This window comes from Colius striatus, chromosome 19 (assembly GCF_028858725.1).
Source record: "Colius striatus isolate bColStr4 chromosome 19, bColStr4.1.hap1, whole genome shotgun sequence".
Lineage (NCBI taxonomy): Eukaryota > Metazoa > Chordata > Aves > Coliiformes > Coliidae > Colius > Colius striatus.
This window is the reverse complement of record NC_084777.1, coordinates 11,009,545-11,025,415: the sequence shown is the minus strand read 5'-3', so window position 1 is coordinate 11,025,415 and position 15,871 is coordinate 11,009,545. Positions and strand designations below refer to the sequence as shown.

The 15,871-nt window shown below is 51.5% G+C and overlaps 1 protein-coding gene across 1 annotated transcript; it reads right to left on the bottom strand.

The window, feature by feature from the left end:
* Nucleotides 1-1,097: 1,097 nt before the first annotated feature.
* NELFB (negative elongation factor complex member B) lies at nt 1,098-15,168 on the bottom strand. Its single transcript, XM_062011530.1, has 13 exons — nt 14,997-15,168; nt 14,648-14,811; nt 14,380-14,479; nt 13,575-13,805; nt 10,952-11,137; nt 9,564-9,676; nt 8,403-8,505; nt 7,367-7,462; nt 5,960-6,102; nt 4,971-5,077; nt 3,049-3,190; nt 1,765-1,873; nt 1,098-1,530 (listed from the first exon to the last, which is right to left on the bottom strand). Exons 1-13 carry the CDS (start codon nt 15,096-15,098, stop codon nt 1,393-1,395), a joined length of 1,734 nt encoding a protein of 577 aa, XP_061867514.1. The 5' UTR covers nt 15,099-15,168; the 3' UTR covers nt 1,098-1,392.
* Between the last annotated feature and the right edge of the window lie 703 nt (nt 15,169-15,871).

The window sequence follows — 15,871 nt, the reverse complement described above, 5'->3', positions numbered from 1 at the left end:
GTCCCACAGCCTTTCCTCACAAGGAAGATGCTCCAGTCCCCTCAGCATCTTGCTGGCCCTGCACTGGCCTCTCTCCAGCACTTCCCTGTCCCTCTGGAGCTGGGGAGCCCAGCACTGGCCCCAGGACTCCAGATGAGGCCTCAGCAGGGCAGAGCAGAGGGGCAGCACAACCTCCCTGGCCCTGCTGCCCACACTCTCTTGCTGCCCCCAGGCTGCCATTGGCTTCTTGCCCACGAGGGCACGTTGCTGCTCATGGGCAGTTTATTGTCAGCCAGCACTGCCAGGTCTCTCTCCTGGAGCTGCTCTCCAGCAGGTCGCCCCCTGGACCTGTTTTGGAACAGCTGCAGACAATACTGGTGGGACAGCAGGCCCAGAACAACAGCACAAAATCCAACTAGGAGCCCATTACTCATGGCATTCCTCAGGGGTCCTCACCTAGGCTGGTCCTGCTCAGAGTCAGGCCCTTGAGGTGCTCCCCACCTGAAGTGCTCTAACTCAGGCTGGCACTGGCAAGACTCTATTCAGGCACATTGTACCTCCTGGCATCAGTGCAAAGTCTGTTGTAAACTCACACAACTCCATCTTGCCCATCTTCCTGCACACCCTTCCTGAGGCAGCAACACAAGGAGAGCAACAGCAGCTTGTTTTCAAAGCAAGCCTTTCACTCCACCCACACCCAAACCCCACTGTCACTGGGGAATACTTTTGTCTTGGGGTTTTTTTCCCCACTCACTCCAGAACTCATTCCAAGCTCCTCTTCTGGAGAAAAGCAGGAAGAAGGAGGGAGAGGATGATTCAATTTCTGGCCTTCTTTGTAAAAGTCTAACTCAGAAGGTGCCTGTTGACTGCTCTGGGTTTACTGACAGTGGTGGGACATTCCTGACTAGTGCAGCAGCCAGAATCTCAATCAGGAACTTTGGAGAAGACACCAGAAGGAAATGTCAGAGGACATAACCCCTACTGACACAGAGAGCCAGAGGAGCAAGGTAATGGCTGAAGAAAGCAGTGGGTACCCCTCAGGAGTTCACAGCCACAATGGAGTCAAACACTCACTGATCAGTTCTCAAAGCTGAGCTTAAAAACTCAAGATGCCAAGCTTAAAAAATATGCATTTTCTCTTAAAAAACCCAAAAGTACAGTCAGGTTTGAAGTGGATCTACAAGAAGACACTCAGCTCTCTTTAAGAAAAGGGAACCCTTGCAATGCACACAGCTTTCTAACCAGCAAGAGCCAGAGGTGGGGAAACTGCAGGGTTTCCTGAAAGGGCTTCAGTGGCTTTGTTTTGTTTCCACTCTGGAGGCAGAGACACTTGAAAGGCAGCACAGTGCCCACACACTGCAGAGCTCTCCAGGGCTGTTCTCCTCCTGTCTCCATGTGCACCACAGGCAGAGCTCAGCGTGAGGCTGGTGTGGGCACAGTGGGCAGGGGCAGTTCCATGGAGGGAGCCTCAGTCACTTCGGCTGGACTTGGCTTACGAAGCTCCAGTTTCTCAGTGAGCTGGGTGTAAAGCTCCTTCACAGCTTCCCCACTCTGCAGGATGAGAACAAGGGAGGGGGAAAAACACAAGGGTCAGACTTCACTGTAGCTCCAACCAGCCAGAAGGGTAAGGCTGCAATTACCCTGTGTGTCTGAACCCAAACCAAAAGAGGAAGCTCTGAGGTAACAAAGACATGAGGTGGTTCACTGGGAGAGCAGAGCTCATGTTCCATTAAGCAACACCTGAAGAGGCAATGAATCCTCCCTTTCTTGTGCTTCCCTTCTTACCTGCTTGCTGGGTTCCAAAGCCTTCTGGAGAGCCTCTAGTTTGGCAGGTGCCACTTTGTGATGCAGATGAAGCAGCAGCCTTAGCACATGTCTGTGCACATTCTCCTTTCTGGCAAAAGCAATGTGAAAGCAGAGTAACTGATCCAAACAAACACCATCTTGAGGACAAGAAAGCCACAGCAACAGCATCAACATCATTCACAGCTGTGCTACAATTCTCCAGAACACCTGAGAGCTGCAGCCTGTGTACCACCAAGTGCTAACCTTGCCTCAGACTTCCAAGCACCTCCTGGCTGCTACAGTTAGGCCACTGCTGTTGAATAACTACATGAGGAGGAAGGGGGGGGATTTAAGCACAGACTGTATCATGTGGCAGCAGCTGGGCTCTGTTGGAGAGGCCATATGGACATGAAGGAGGACGTTTGTCCCTGTGCCTGAGCAGCATTTCTGGGGAAGCCTCCTGGAAGGTGAGACCTGGGCTGCAGGCCAGCAGCTGAACCACACAGAACTAAGAGCTGCAAACACCTCGTTTGGGGATATCATTAACAGTTACAGATGTCTCACTGGTGGGTGTCAGGAGCTTGGGGCAGCACTTTTTTTCTGCTGTATCCAGTGACAAGACAAGGGGTGATGGGATGAAGCTGCAACACAAACAGTTCCCTTTAAACACCAGGAGCAAGTCCTTTGGTGCTGGGCTGAGGGAGCCCTGGCCCAGGCTGCCCAGGGAGGGTGTGGAGGCTCTTTCTCAGGAGGTTTCCAACCCCACCTGGACACGTTCCTGTGCCCCCTGAGCCAGGGGAACCTACTTTACAGGGGCTGGAGCAGCTCTGCAGGGCCCTTCCCACCCCACCACCTATGAAACAGATCTTTCTGTGTGCAGCTGATACTGCTAAGAGCTGAAGTTTATCTTCATATTCAGAGCTGTGGCAAAGCATGAAGGGTGTTGTGTTTTGGAGCTCTCACTTATGGATAAAGAACTAATGTTTAGGTAAGAATTCATAATCAACATCTAACAACATTGCTGATAAAAACTTGACCTCCAAACACAAGCTTTTCCTTAAAGAAAAACAGCATCAAGCTAATATTGACACCACACAGGAAGAGTTTGCAGGATAATCTCTCTCAGGTATCTTCTGAACTCACTTTCACACAGAAACACAGAATCTCAAGGGCTAGAAGGGACTCTGAAAGCTCATCCAGTGCAACCCCCCTGCCAGAGCAGGACCAGCTAGAGTAGGGCACACAGGAACTCATCCAGGTGGGGATTGAAGAAGTCAGATTTACCTTGAGCAGGCAGTGAGAAAGAAGCCATTGAAGACACTGGTGCAGAACTCCTCAAGTGCAAACTCATCACCCAGCAGGGTGAGGTTACCAGTCAGCAGATGCAGAAAAATATCACTGAAGGCCAAGTCACTGAATGTCTCAACTATACAATAGGAAAAGGAAAGAGAAAACTGACAAGGATGTGCCAAACCCTGGCTACAACACAGATATTCCTGCTGTGAGCTTTGCAGTGAGGTTTCCTTTTTGAGCAGGCAGCTGGCTTTGATCTTTCAGACATAAACACTAGGTGTAGAGGGGTGAGAAGATGTAGAAAGTCCATGTGTTCTCCAAGGCTGAAGTCACTGAGCAGCTTGCTCCTGCCTAAATCACAAAGCCCCTTAAGTACCCTTCTCCATCACCCTCTGCTCATGGCCACATCTCCCTCCTTGCACCCCTCAGACCTTGCAGTGAGTAGACACAAATTGCCAGTGGGAAGTTCACCCATGTCAATGAGCTGACAGCTGAGCAAAGGGTTCAAAGAACACCAGAGCTGGGGTGGGACAGCAGGAAGTGAATCCCCACTGCCATTACTGGGAGCTGCCTCAGATTGCTTCAGAGTTCTCATGTAACTGACCCCAGAGGAGTCAGTGAAGAAGGTAAATCCAGGGAAGAATTTAAAGCTGTGTTTGCTCTTGTTTTGGTACAGGTTTTTTCACACAAAGCCAAGTTCCAAGAATTTCTGGCCACTTGCTATTCCTGTGAGCAGGGGCAGAATTAAGCCACCTGCTCTGTTAGCTTTCAGATTCATTTCCAACAGTTCTCAAATAATCTCATTGTTCTCTTTGATCTCACACACTATAGATCTAATCTCTTTGATCTAAGGAACTCTTGACCTTCAGACACTACCCCTAAATGCTTAGGCTGTAAGAAACCACCCTGGAGGGCAGAAAGGGGCTGCAGAGGGGCCTGGCCAGGCTGGAGCCATGGGCTGAGGGCAATGGGATGAGGTTTAATAAGGCCAAGGGCTGGGTTATGCCTTTAGGGCTCCTCAAGGCCAGGCAGCTCCAGGCTGGGGCAGAGGGGCTGGAAACTGCTGCAGGGAAAGGGCCTGGGGGGGCTGGTGCCAGCGGCTGAACAGGAGCCAGCAGCGTGCCCAGGGGGGCAAGAAGGGCAGTGGCAGCCTGGCTGGGATCAGCAGTGGGGTGGCAGCAGGAGCAGGGCAGGGACTGTCCCCTGTGCTGGGCCCTGGGGAGGCTGCAGCTCCAGGGCTGTGTCAGTGCTGGGCCCCTCACTCACTGCCACAGGGACACTGAGGGGCTGCAGCGTGGCCAGAGCCGGGCACAGAGCTGGGGAAGGGGCTGGAGCACAAGGGGCTGGGCAGGGGCTGAGGGAATGGGGGTGTTGAGCCTGGAGAAGAGGAGCCTGAGGGGAGACAGCAGCACTCCCTGACAGGAGGCTGCAGGGAGCTGGGGGTCGGGCTCTGCTCTCCAGTAATGAATAAGGGGAACAAGGACAAGGGGAAACGGGCTCCAGTTTCCCCAGGGGAGGTTGAGGCTGGAGCTGAGGCAGAACTGTTTCCCTGAGAGGGGTGTGAGCCCCTGTGCCAGGCTGCCCAGGGAGCTGGGGCAGTGCCCAGCCCTGGAGGGATCCCAAAGCCGTGGGGCTGAGGTGCTGAGGGCTGTGGGTCAGTGCTGGGCTGGGCAGGGTGAGGGCAGGGCTGGCACTGCAGCAGCTCCAGGGCTTTGCCAACCCAACAATTCTATTACTCTATGAAAAGTATCCTGACTGCAGACAAACCCAAATGCCCCTGCAGGGCCTTACAGCTGAGCCACCAATACAAATCAATGGCAGAACATTATGTCTTTGCCATCTTTCACTCCAGGTTTGTTTGTCACCTGAGTGTCCAGTACAAGTGAAACAGCTACAGAAGCCAAAAAACTTACCTAGTGCTGGCAGGAGCCTAAGGAAAGCATTCTTGTTCCTCTGTTTAGTGATGTGAAGGATGTAATAGAGCCCAATCTCACAAGCTATTCTGTTTTCCTGCAAGAATCTGTTATGGTAGAAGCAAAGTTTCTCAATCAATTAAGATAAAGCAGATCTATATCAACAGATAGATATGTATGGATATATTTAAGAGGGTTTAAAACACTGCTGGACATTAACCAAGCAGTTACAGCTGTGGTAACCTCAAACCCACTGAGAAGCAGTTACTCAGTGACTCGAGCCATGATCACCCCTATGTTCACTGCCACAGTCTCACCAGTTGGATTTGACTGACCATCTGCAGCACTATTAATGCCACTCACAAAGCAGGTTTTAGAGGAACTCCAAATACTCAAAACCAATACAAAGTCCAACACTGTTTTGGTTTAGTTTCCCAAAAGTCAGATGAACCCTGTGACAGAGCAGAGTGCCAGCACTGTGCCACAGATCAGCTGCTGGCACACAGCTGAGAGCTGTGCTGGGAATTAGTGCAAGAGCTGAATAAAGCAGAGCACACAGAGGTTCTGTTGCTTTTGTTGATGTCACTAGAGTGACAGGTTCTCACCAGAGAATGAGCATTTGTGTGCCAAACACTGACTGACTGCCAGTAGCATTCTTCAGAAGCAAGCACGAGCACTGGTCCAGCTGCACCCAAACATCACTCAAACCCTCATCACTCAGTCTGGAAGGGACACAAGCAGCACATCTGACAGCAGGAATGCCAAATGCTCCTGTGTCTAATGGTCATTACAAGAAATACCATCTCATGGGGGTTTTATTTGAGGAATCCCAGTAGAAACCTACTACAGGAAAAGCTCAGGCTTGATGAACTGGGACTAAATCTTATGCCAAGAACATCTTCCCTGTACCACAGACAGGGTTTTTTGCTGTCAGTGTTGGCTTTGCTAACAAGACTGAATGGACCAAGTGCTTAAGGTAGGTTACATACTTGGTGAAAGCTTCAGGAATGGTGCTGGGGTAGGGGATTGGTCCCTTCTCCTCCGAGGGCAGTTTTTGATCTACATTGAAGGTGTGATCATCCACCACGAAGGACATCAGCATAGGCAGGAACTTGGTGATCAGCTCAGCTTCCTGAGGGGGATGGGAGAGGGAAAAGCACAAAGCTTTCATCAATCGATTCATGCCACCTAATGGTCCTGGAGTGCCTTAACAAGGAGGGAGGCAAAGCTGGGAGGCCCATCCTACACTTGGGAAAACAAGGTGTTAGACAGCTGCTTCCAGTCAAAGGTCTTGAATTAATTCACTTCCACTGTGTTCCCCTGGTAACTAGGAAAACTACTTCACTTCACCTCACCTCCAGAAGTACTCCTGCTCAGATTCTGCCTTTTTACCATCACTTAGCACTTCTTCTGAGAGACCTGTTCCAACCCTGCTGCAAACACTGCATGTTAGGGCTGGTGTCATGCTGCTTTTAACCAACAATGCAAATCATTCTGTTCCTTCTCTTTCTATGCAGGGTGAGAAAGGCAACACCAAAGAGCAAGTCCTCACACAAAGGCAGATCAACCTTTGTTGTATCAGCTTCACAGAGTGGGACTTACCCTTTGGTAATCACAAATACAAGAGACTCTAAATGCAGATTGGGAGATTCCCCTTAGGAAAAACGTTCAGTTTCTCTGTAAGAGATTCAGGAGAGCACCAGCCAAGTCACAGTGCTACTCCTGGAGTTTTGGGCACTCTCACTGTTCCAACCTGAGGATTCATGCACACCCTGTGGGAAATTTAAATGTGTCACCAGCCAGTAACACACATTTTGGAGACACCAAATGTCAGACACTTGTTGTTTCATAGTTCAGAACAGAAACAGTGAATTTCTCTTTGCTGTGTAACACCCATGGTTAATCTTCCTGCTATCAGCTGAGTGTACCTGCTCCCAAACTACACTTAGGTTTGCCTAAAACACTGGGCAAAGCATTTCCAAAACATAGGAAGGTTGTAGCTGAATGTGGTACCGCTTGGAATTGCTACAACAGACAGCTGGAAGGGAAAAGGAAAAGCTTCTACACTGCTGCCAGAGCTTGAGGCCAGCCTCTGAAATCCTGCTTTCCTTATCTAAGAGGTTCTACAGACCCATCAGCTGTGTAGAAGTTCCCAGGAACAAAGAGCAGTCAGTGCAGTTTGATATTAAAACAGTAAGGGCCAAGCATTCCTGTAAATGAAGGAGCAGGTAACCAAAGCTTCCAGCCTGTCTGCTCGAGCTGCTGCTCTGTGACCACTGACACTTTCTTCCCCAGAGAGCTGAGAGGTACAAAGAATGTACCATCAAATCAGGGGGGAAGGCAAACAACAAACAAGTCTAGATTTGTGTTACCTCCTAAACATCCAAATGACTCACCATTTTTGGCTCCTTGAAGACTTGACTGTCAATCATGTCCCAGCCCCCCTGGCCCAGGGACAGCATCCTCAGGAGCAGCAGCAGGTCTGGGCTTTCCTCGAATTTTAAGGGAAGGAGAAAATTAAAACCCAGCTGTTTTCATCAACCACAAGCTGCACATGCAGAGCTTTATTTGGAAGTAGTTTACATTCAAAGCTCTCCTGGACTAGCAGCTCTATCAAAGGCTGCTAGAGGCACTCAGTTCTCTGATCTGACAACTGGTTCCTCAAAGGGGAATCAAATCACAGGCACACCTGAAGCTTTGTGGGGTTTTGTAACCTTTTATAATGCACCCAGAAGCATGCAGCTGAGCTGATCACAACATTGCTTTGCAATGTCTCCAGCCAAACTGAAACACAACATGTGACAGGGTCAATCATCTCAGCAGAAGTGAGAAAGAGAAAGCAAGTGTAACAATGGCAACAGGTTTTTCCTTGGTATCCTGCCCTGGAACCAAAGGAATTCTCAGTCTGAAACTGCCACGAGGAAGTTACTCAGTCCAACAACAAAAAGTAGCAAACAGCAAATGCCTCACACTGTTCAGACACCTGTAAGGCTGCTCTCCTTTAATATTTAAGCACCCCCTGCAGATACCACTTGCAGGAACTATGTTATATGGTAGCCAACAGACCAGAACTGTGTAAACTAATCCATCACATTTACCAAGGCTGCTGTTGTTAGGCAAACTGAGGAAGGACAAAGCAGGGAGGCAGAGACTCTGTGATTCTGCATATGCATAGCTGTTAGGATAGAATGAGCCATGCAAGGAATTTGTTGTCAACTTGGAGAGCTCCAAAACACCCATCTCCAAACAGTGCTGCTCCAGAGCTCTAAGGTCCATGCCACACATGGATAGGCAGCACCACACTTCCCTTATTCCAATCCACACATGCCTTTGAGAACTTAATCATAGCTGCTCTACAGTGCTGGTCCTTTGCTGATGAATGCTCTAGTTCACACTCCAGTTCAGATTAGGCACACAAGCTGTGACACTCACCCTGGGTAAGGTGTCCTGCCCAACCAGGTCCTGCAGGTGCCTTATGGTACTCAAGGCTAAGGTGTTAATGGCAAAGGGATCACACAAGATCATTGACAAGTCCCTGAAAAGGAGTAAAACTTCAATACATGTCATACATAACAAACAGCATTCCCATACAGTTCCATATCCAGCAGCAGAACAGCAGCTTCCTGAGCACATTCTCTAGAATGAGATGTTTGAGCCTATTCTTGGTTGTAACCCTGATGGTACATTTGGTAGCTGCTGAAGTAGTGTGTGCATGTGGACACTGTATTTCTATAAACACACATCCACTGCTGAGTTTAAGATGAGAGGCAGACACAGGCAAGTGTTGTACCCTCACTGTGATAGTGTAAAACCTCAATTCCTGTACAAACCTGCAGGTGATCACCTGATGAGCCCTCTCCTGCCTTCTGAAAACACCATGAATGCTCTTCCTTTGACTTGAAAGAGTGAGTTACCTGAAAACAACTACTGAAAGCTTTCTGCACTGAAGTCCCAGAATCCCAGCATGGTGGGGTTGGAAGGGCTCTGCAGAGCTGCTGAAGCCCCAGCCCCTGCTAAAGCAGGTTCCCCTGGCTCAGGGGGCACAGGAACGTGTCCAGGTGGGGTTGGAAACCTCCTGAGCAGGAGCCTCCACACCCTCCCTGGGCAGCCTGGGCCAGGGCTCCCTCACCTCAGCACCAAAGGACTTGCTCCTGGTGTTGAAGGAGAACTGTTTGTGTTGCAGCTTGTGCCCATCACCCCTTATCTTGTCACTGCACACTACAGAAGAAAGTGTCCCCCCATCCTCCCAACACCCAGCCTCCTTTAGGGACTTAAGTGTTACTGAGGTCCCCCCTCAGCCTTCTCTTTTCTAGGCTAAACAGCCCCAGGTCCCACAGCCTTTCCTGAGGAACAGGACATCTCCCCCAGTGAATTACCAAACCACAGGAGAGACTCCAGAGTGGTAACTTGAGCAGTAGAAGTTCTGTTCCCAGAACGTGCCTGGCCACACCTGAGTGCTGCTGCATGCCCTGGACACGATCACTCAGCAGAGCTAAGGGCTGTCAGCTGCCTGGAGGGAAGCATTAACACCTACAATACCCATCAGATGTTGTGACTGCCAGGTTCTCAATTGCAGCAGCCCAAGTGCCTTACCCCAACACTTGTTCTTGGCCTTTCTTCACTCCATCCAGAAACCCCTGCAGTTCCCGAGCTCTCTTGTTGTCCACAAACTTCTCCCTGATGCAGGCATCCAGGCACCAGGTGAACTGTCACAAGCAAGGAGAAAGCTTAATGAGCCACAGCAACTCATTCAATCAGCAAACAAACACATGGTGCCAGAGCAAACAGGCCCACAAAGACCTCCAAATATCTGGAATGAATACATGTCATTAATACTTAGGTATGGTAGGAAGCTGGTCAGAAATCCAGGGGAGAGCAGGGATACAGACATCCATCCCCACAGGTCAGAGGTATCAACTTTAGGGTAACCTGGTGTCACTTTCTCACCTCCCAAGAAAGGCATTCCCCAGTAACTGAGGACCAGGCATGTATAAAACATAGCCCTGCCCAACACACCTGATCAATGTGGATTGACACAAGTAGGAGGCTGAGAAAGAAGCAGCATCACTCTAGCAACAATCATACAGGACACTGTAGCCACTGTCAAAGCACTCCCATCCTCTGAGGAGGGGATGTTAATGCTTCTGCTTCAGAGCTGGGTTATCAAAATGGAAGAAAGATAGCTAAGTGAAAGATTTGACCCTCAAATTAAGGGCTTTGCCCCCAACATCATGGCTTGCTGTCCTTGCAGCAGCAAAAGGAGGCTGCTGGAAATGAGCTGTAACTTGAACCAGAACAGCCCTTTTCCATTCAGCCATTGTCTACTGATTTGGGGCACTCAGGATCATCAAAACATGCAGTAACATTTATCAGCAGCCTAGGACACAACCTCTGTAAGGAGAATACACACAGAACTTCACAGCATTCCTTAAAGGGAAAAAGCTTTGCTCTAGGTCAGTGATGTTATCCATGGACAAAGGGCCAGCAACAAGATGCTGCTGTGACATTAACACATCTGCCACCTCCCACTAGTTTAACAGTTCCATGTTTTCCTATCATTCAAGACTCAAAAGTGTTTAATGTTACACAGAGAGTCTACTGACAGATGGAGTACATCACACCAGGCACACAGGGAGGGAAGCTTTGATGAAGACCCTGGGGGTAGCTAATGCTTTGCATTATTTTCTGCAGCCTCTAGATGGATCAGATTAGCCATTGTTTTTAAACACTGCACAAGTGCCACACTTTTGAATGGTTTCTGGGTTATGAAATGAAAGCAAGCTGCTGGTGGTTAACCAAGATGACATTTTCAGCTGAAGTTCCAAAGGACATAAGATGATTTTTGGATTCAAGGTCCCAACTCTCTTCACAGAGAGGAGCCATCTCTGGGCTGAAGTCCTGCAGGAGCAGCAGGCATGCACAGGACTGGGAGAAGAGAAAATGCTCCAGTAACAGTGTTGTCTGTCCCACAGCATGAATACCTTATGACAGGGGTCAACAGAGCAGATTTCACTGATCTCCAGGTCGTGCAGGGACATCAGCAGCTCTGCCCGCAGAGTGCAGTAGTGAACGTTCCTGGTTCGAAGGAACAAGGTCCTCAGGAACTGTAACACCATATCATAGAGCTTCACATTCTTGCCAATCATCTGGGTCAGCTTCTGAACCACCTGAAGACCAAGTGCAAGAAAGGGAAGTGTGCTCAGTACTAGGAGATACTGTTACTGACACAAACTGTGTTGTTCTACATGTATTAGCAAGACTGAAACACACTGTGTACTGGTTTTGTCTGGGGCAGGTTTTTGGTAGCAGGGGGACTACAGGGGTGGCTTCTTTAAACAATGAGCTGTCAGAAGCTTCCCCTGTAGCTGACAGGGCCAGGGCCAGTCAGCTCTGAGATGGACCCACAGCTGAGCCAGGCCTGGCCAATTAGTGCTGGAGGCAACACCTCTGTGATTAATGTGTTTGAGAAGGGGAAGAAGTTGCTGGGCAGTTGCTGAACTGCAGCAGCAACAGGGAGGGAGAATGTGAAAACATCTCTGCAGACACCAAGGTCAGTGCAGAAGGAGGGTGCTTAGGCCATGGAAGAAAGACTCCCATGAGCTGTGGTGCAGCCCATGGTGAGGCAGCTGTGCCCCTGCAGCCCATGGAGGCCCCAGGGAGCAGAGACCCACTCCCAGCCCATGCAGGAGCCCACACCACAGCGGGTGGATGCCTGAAGGAGGCTGTGACTGTGTGGGAAGCTCATCCTGGAGCAAGCTCCTGCAGGGCCTGAGAGCCTGTGGGGAGAGAGGAGCAAAGGCTAGAGGTTTGCTGTCAGGGCTTGTGACCCTGTGAGGGCCCCAGGCTGAAGCAATCTGTCCCTGAAGGACTGTTCTCCTGGGGGTGACCCACGCTGGGGCAGGGTGTGAGGAGCTGCCTCTGTGGGAAGGACCCACACTGGAGTAGTTCCTGAGGGACTGTCTTCCCTGGGAGAGACCCCACAGTGCAGCAGTGGGAAGGGTGAGGAGGCCTCTCCCTGAGAAGCAGCAGCAGCAAAGTCCATCTGTAACGAAATGACCATAACCCCCATCCCCTGCGCTGCTGGGGGAGGGAAGGAGAGTCCTGGGCAGAGGAGGGGTGAGGGGAGGTTTTATTTCTCATCTCCCTGTTCTGATTGTTCAATAAATCAAACCCTTTTTTCTCCAAGCTGAGTCTGTTTTGCCCATGACACTAATTGCTGAGTGATCTCCCTGTCCTGATCTCAACTCACAAACCATTTGCTATGTTTCTCTCTCCCCTGTCCAGTTTAAGAGGGGGAGTGATGGAACAACCTGATGGGCACCTGGCACCCAACCAGGGCTAAAGCACCACACACTGACATGAGCTCCTGTCCACCAAATCTTTCACAGCCACAATTTTCATGACTGAAGAAGGTCAAGAAAAGGTTCTCTTGCAAAAGGAAATGGAAGTGTTTGTCAGGTAAGGAGCTCAGCTACGTGAAATGGCCAAGAAGCAGTGTCTGAAAGTGATGGATGGATCAGCAGAACATGAACAAAACTGACCTTCAGATCCTTTTGCCTACCCTCCAGCTATGGGTATGAGAATGAAGGTGAAGGTTTGTACTAAGAGTTACACTTCTTCATGGTAGTTTGTATGGGACTGTGGGGGTTTGTGCTGAAACAGTGCAGATAGCCCAGGGATGTTTTGGTTACTGCTGAGCAGGGCTTGAACTGCATCAAGGCCTCTTCTGCTCCTCACCTCCTCCTACCAGGGAGTGGGCTGGGGGGCACAGAGAGCTGAGACAGCCCACCCCAGGGACATAGAAGTGGGAGCTGCTCAGGGCAGGGTGGGCATTGGGTCAGTTGGTATTTGCATCACTTGTTTTTCTTGGGGTTTATTTCTCTCTCTTTGTTATTTTCCTTTTCACTACAATGTATTATGATACTGCAATGATTCAGTTGCTTTTATCTCAAACCCATGATTTTCTTTCTCACTTGCCTCCTTCTGACCCTCCCCCCATCCCACCAGGGGCAAGTGGTGCTTAGCTGCCAGCCAGGGTTAAACCCTGAGTCTGCAGCTGCAAACCTGAAGTAAATTACACCAACCTTCAAAAGCTCTGACACTAAGTGGGCTTTTGAAAGCAAAACAGAGCCAAGCCAGGTAACAGACTCCCCAGGCAACAGGCATGCCACCCTCTCTGAGATGAAAGCTTTACACTGCCCCAAGAGGAGAGATTTAAGCTATTCAAACTGATTTGATAAGAGATGCTCAGCCTTCAGCACAGCTCAGGGGTGTTAAGGACAGAGCAATAAAGGGCAAAATGTGGTCTTGCCATTTAAAATAAAATCACAAAATGGTAGAAGAATCATAAAGGGAAGAATAAAAGAATCATAAAAGCTCATCAACAGCTTAGAACATCCATCAATTCTTACACAGCACCAAGTCACTATTAAAATAATCCCTGCTGCTTTCATCAGGAACTGCAGGAGAAAATGGCTTGGTATTCTGTGTAGCCAAACAACTTCAGGGTGGGTGGGTGAAGCAGACACTGTTATTTGATGAGGCTGAGTGACAGCTGATGAACCCCATGCACGAGCACGTTGCAAGAGGTTTCCTTGCCCTTACCTCTCCTTGACGTCTTGTTTTGGGAGAGGGACTGAAGAAATTCTGCAAGAAGGAAATCTCATTGCTGAAGAGAGTGTTTTCTTTCTCTAGGATATACTGCTTCAGCAGTGGAGACACCTCATCACCAAACAGAGCCTGGTTATCCTGCCAGATCTGGCGCTTCACCTCCACTGCACACGCCTTGTACAAATCCTTATCGGCCATTACCAACTTCAGCTTCTTCTCAGGGACCTAAAACCAACAGAGCAGTGACCAAAGTGCAGGGCAGCTTTACTTTTACTGTCCAAGCAGTAAGGAACTGACTACAGAGGATGTCTAAATCATTCTCTCTTGCACAATGCAGTTAAACAACAGGCAGCATCACAAGCTCAGCTTTTGCCTTCCCTACTCCTGTCCCAGTACAGCAGCCCTACAACACTTAAGCTTTCCTTTAAACCCATGCTGCTAAGCTTTGGGGTGATGTTTCAAAACTCAGTAACTTATAAAGGTTTTGAGTCCTTAAGTGCAGCACAGAATCATTTTGGTTGGAGAAGACCTTTAAGACCATCAAGTCCATCCACTCCCCTGACCCTGCCAAGCCCACCACTGACCCAGGGCCCTCAGCATCTCAGCTGTGCATCTTTTAATACCTCCAGGGATGGAGACTCCACAACCATATGATGCTGCTCCTGGAGATTTCCATTTCAGGGAGCTGAATCTCACTCTTATCTCCTTCTAGCTGCACTCTTCAAATCTTACTTTCCATTTCTCACACATTTTTAAATCAGCTCGGGAAAAATTCACCTACCAGTGAACTGGGGTTTACCTTGGGCAAGTGCTTCATGACACACATCACCACAGGCTGTATGGAAGGCATTTTGACCAGAGAAAAGCTCTTCTCTAGGAGATCTTCAAGCTTCTTGTATCTGCAAACATGGAAGAGCAAGAGACTCTCTCACTACAGGAAAGGACCACAGGGGCTCATCTCAAAGCCACTGGACTCTGGCTCCCCAGGAAGCAGACTCTGCTTTGCAACCAATTCTCACAGGAAACACCCAGCTCGCTCCAAATAACCAACAAGACTGCCCACAAACCTCTCCTCCACCTTCCCTTCCAAAGCGATGGCAGAGACCCGCTCCAGCAGCTTCTCCCTCAGCTCATCGAACACGGACTGGTGGAACTCCAGCCGGGGGGTGCCGTGCAGGTCCAGGAAGGGCAGCGCCGACTGCAGCGAGGGCAGGAGCACTCCGTTCTCCGTCTGCCAACACAAAGCCCACACGGGGACGGAGCTGGGGGGGGTTACCCATCCCCGCCAGCCCCCAAACGCCCGCTAAACACACGCTGGGTGCAACGCGGGGCGGGGGGAACCCGATCAAACAGCCCCCACCGGGGGCCTTGCGGTGCTCCCCCCGGCCCCGCGCTCTCCACGGCCCCCCGGCGCACCTGGAACTGCTCGATGGCCTTCAGCGGCTCGGTGCAGTTGGTCAGCGTCTCCTTTAGGTCCTCGCCGTTGGCCACCCCCAGCTCCTGCAGCCCCGCGTACATGGCGGCCTGGCCTGGCCGGGCCCCGCCGGGCCGCTCCCGCTCCCGCCGCCGCGGCTGCTCCGGCCCAGCGCCGCCGCCCGGCCCCGCCCCGCGGAACACGCGCCGCAGCGCAAACGTTCCGGGGCTGCGGGAGCCCGGGCACGGAGCTCGCTGGGGGCTGAGGGCCGACGAGGCGGCCGGGAGCTCGCTGAGGGCCGAGGAAGGGGCCGGGAGCTCGCTGAGGGCCGGGGAAGCGGCCGGGAGCTCGCTGAGGGCCGAGGAGGCGCCCGGGAGCTCGCTGAGGGCCGAGGAGGCGGCTGGGAGCTCGCTGAGGGCCGGGGAAGCGGCCGGGAGCTCGCTGAGGGCCGAGGAGGCGGCTGGGAGCTCGCTGAGGGCCCGCTGAGGGCCGAGGAAGGGGCCGGGAGCTCGCTGAGGGCCCGCTGAGGGCCGAGGAAGGGGCCGGGAGCTCGCTGAGGGCCGAGGAGGCGGCTGGGAGCTCGCTGAGGGCCGGGGAAGCGGCCGGGAGCTCGCTGAGGGCCCGCTGAGGGCCGAGGAAGGGGCCGGGAGCTCGCTGAGGGCCGGGGAGGCGGCCGGGCCCCGGGCCGGGAGCTCGCTGAAGGCTGAGGGCTGGGGAAGCGGCCGGGCCCCGGGTCCGGAGCTCGCTGAGGGCTGGGGAAGTGGCTGAGAGCTCGCTGAGGGCCAGGGAAGCGGCCGGGAGCTTGCTGAGGGCTCGCTGAGGGCCGAGGAAGGAGCCGGGAGCTCGCTGAGGGCTGAGGGCCGAGGAAGGAGCCGGG

Coding starts and splice junctions, on each gene's coding strand:
- NELFB (XM_062011530.1), bottom strand. CDS start 15,098: ATGTACGCGGGGCTGCAGGAGCTGGGGGTGGCCAACGGCGAGGACCTA. Junction 5,078..5,959: donor ATTCCTGAAGCTTTCACCAA/GTATGTAACCTA, acceptor CTACCATAACAG/ATTCTTGCAGGAAAACAGAA. Junction 1,531..1,764: donor CTTTGGAACCCAGCAAGCAG/GTAAGAAGGGAA, acceptor CTCATCCTGCAG/AGTGGGGAAGCTGTGAAGGA.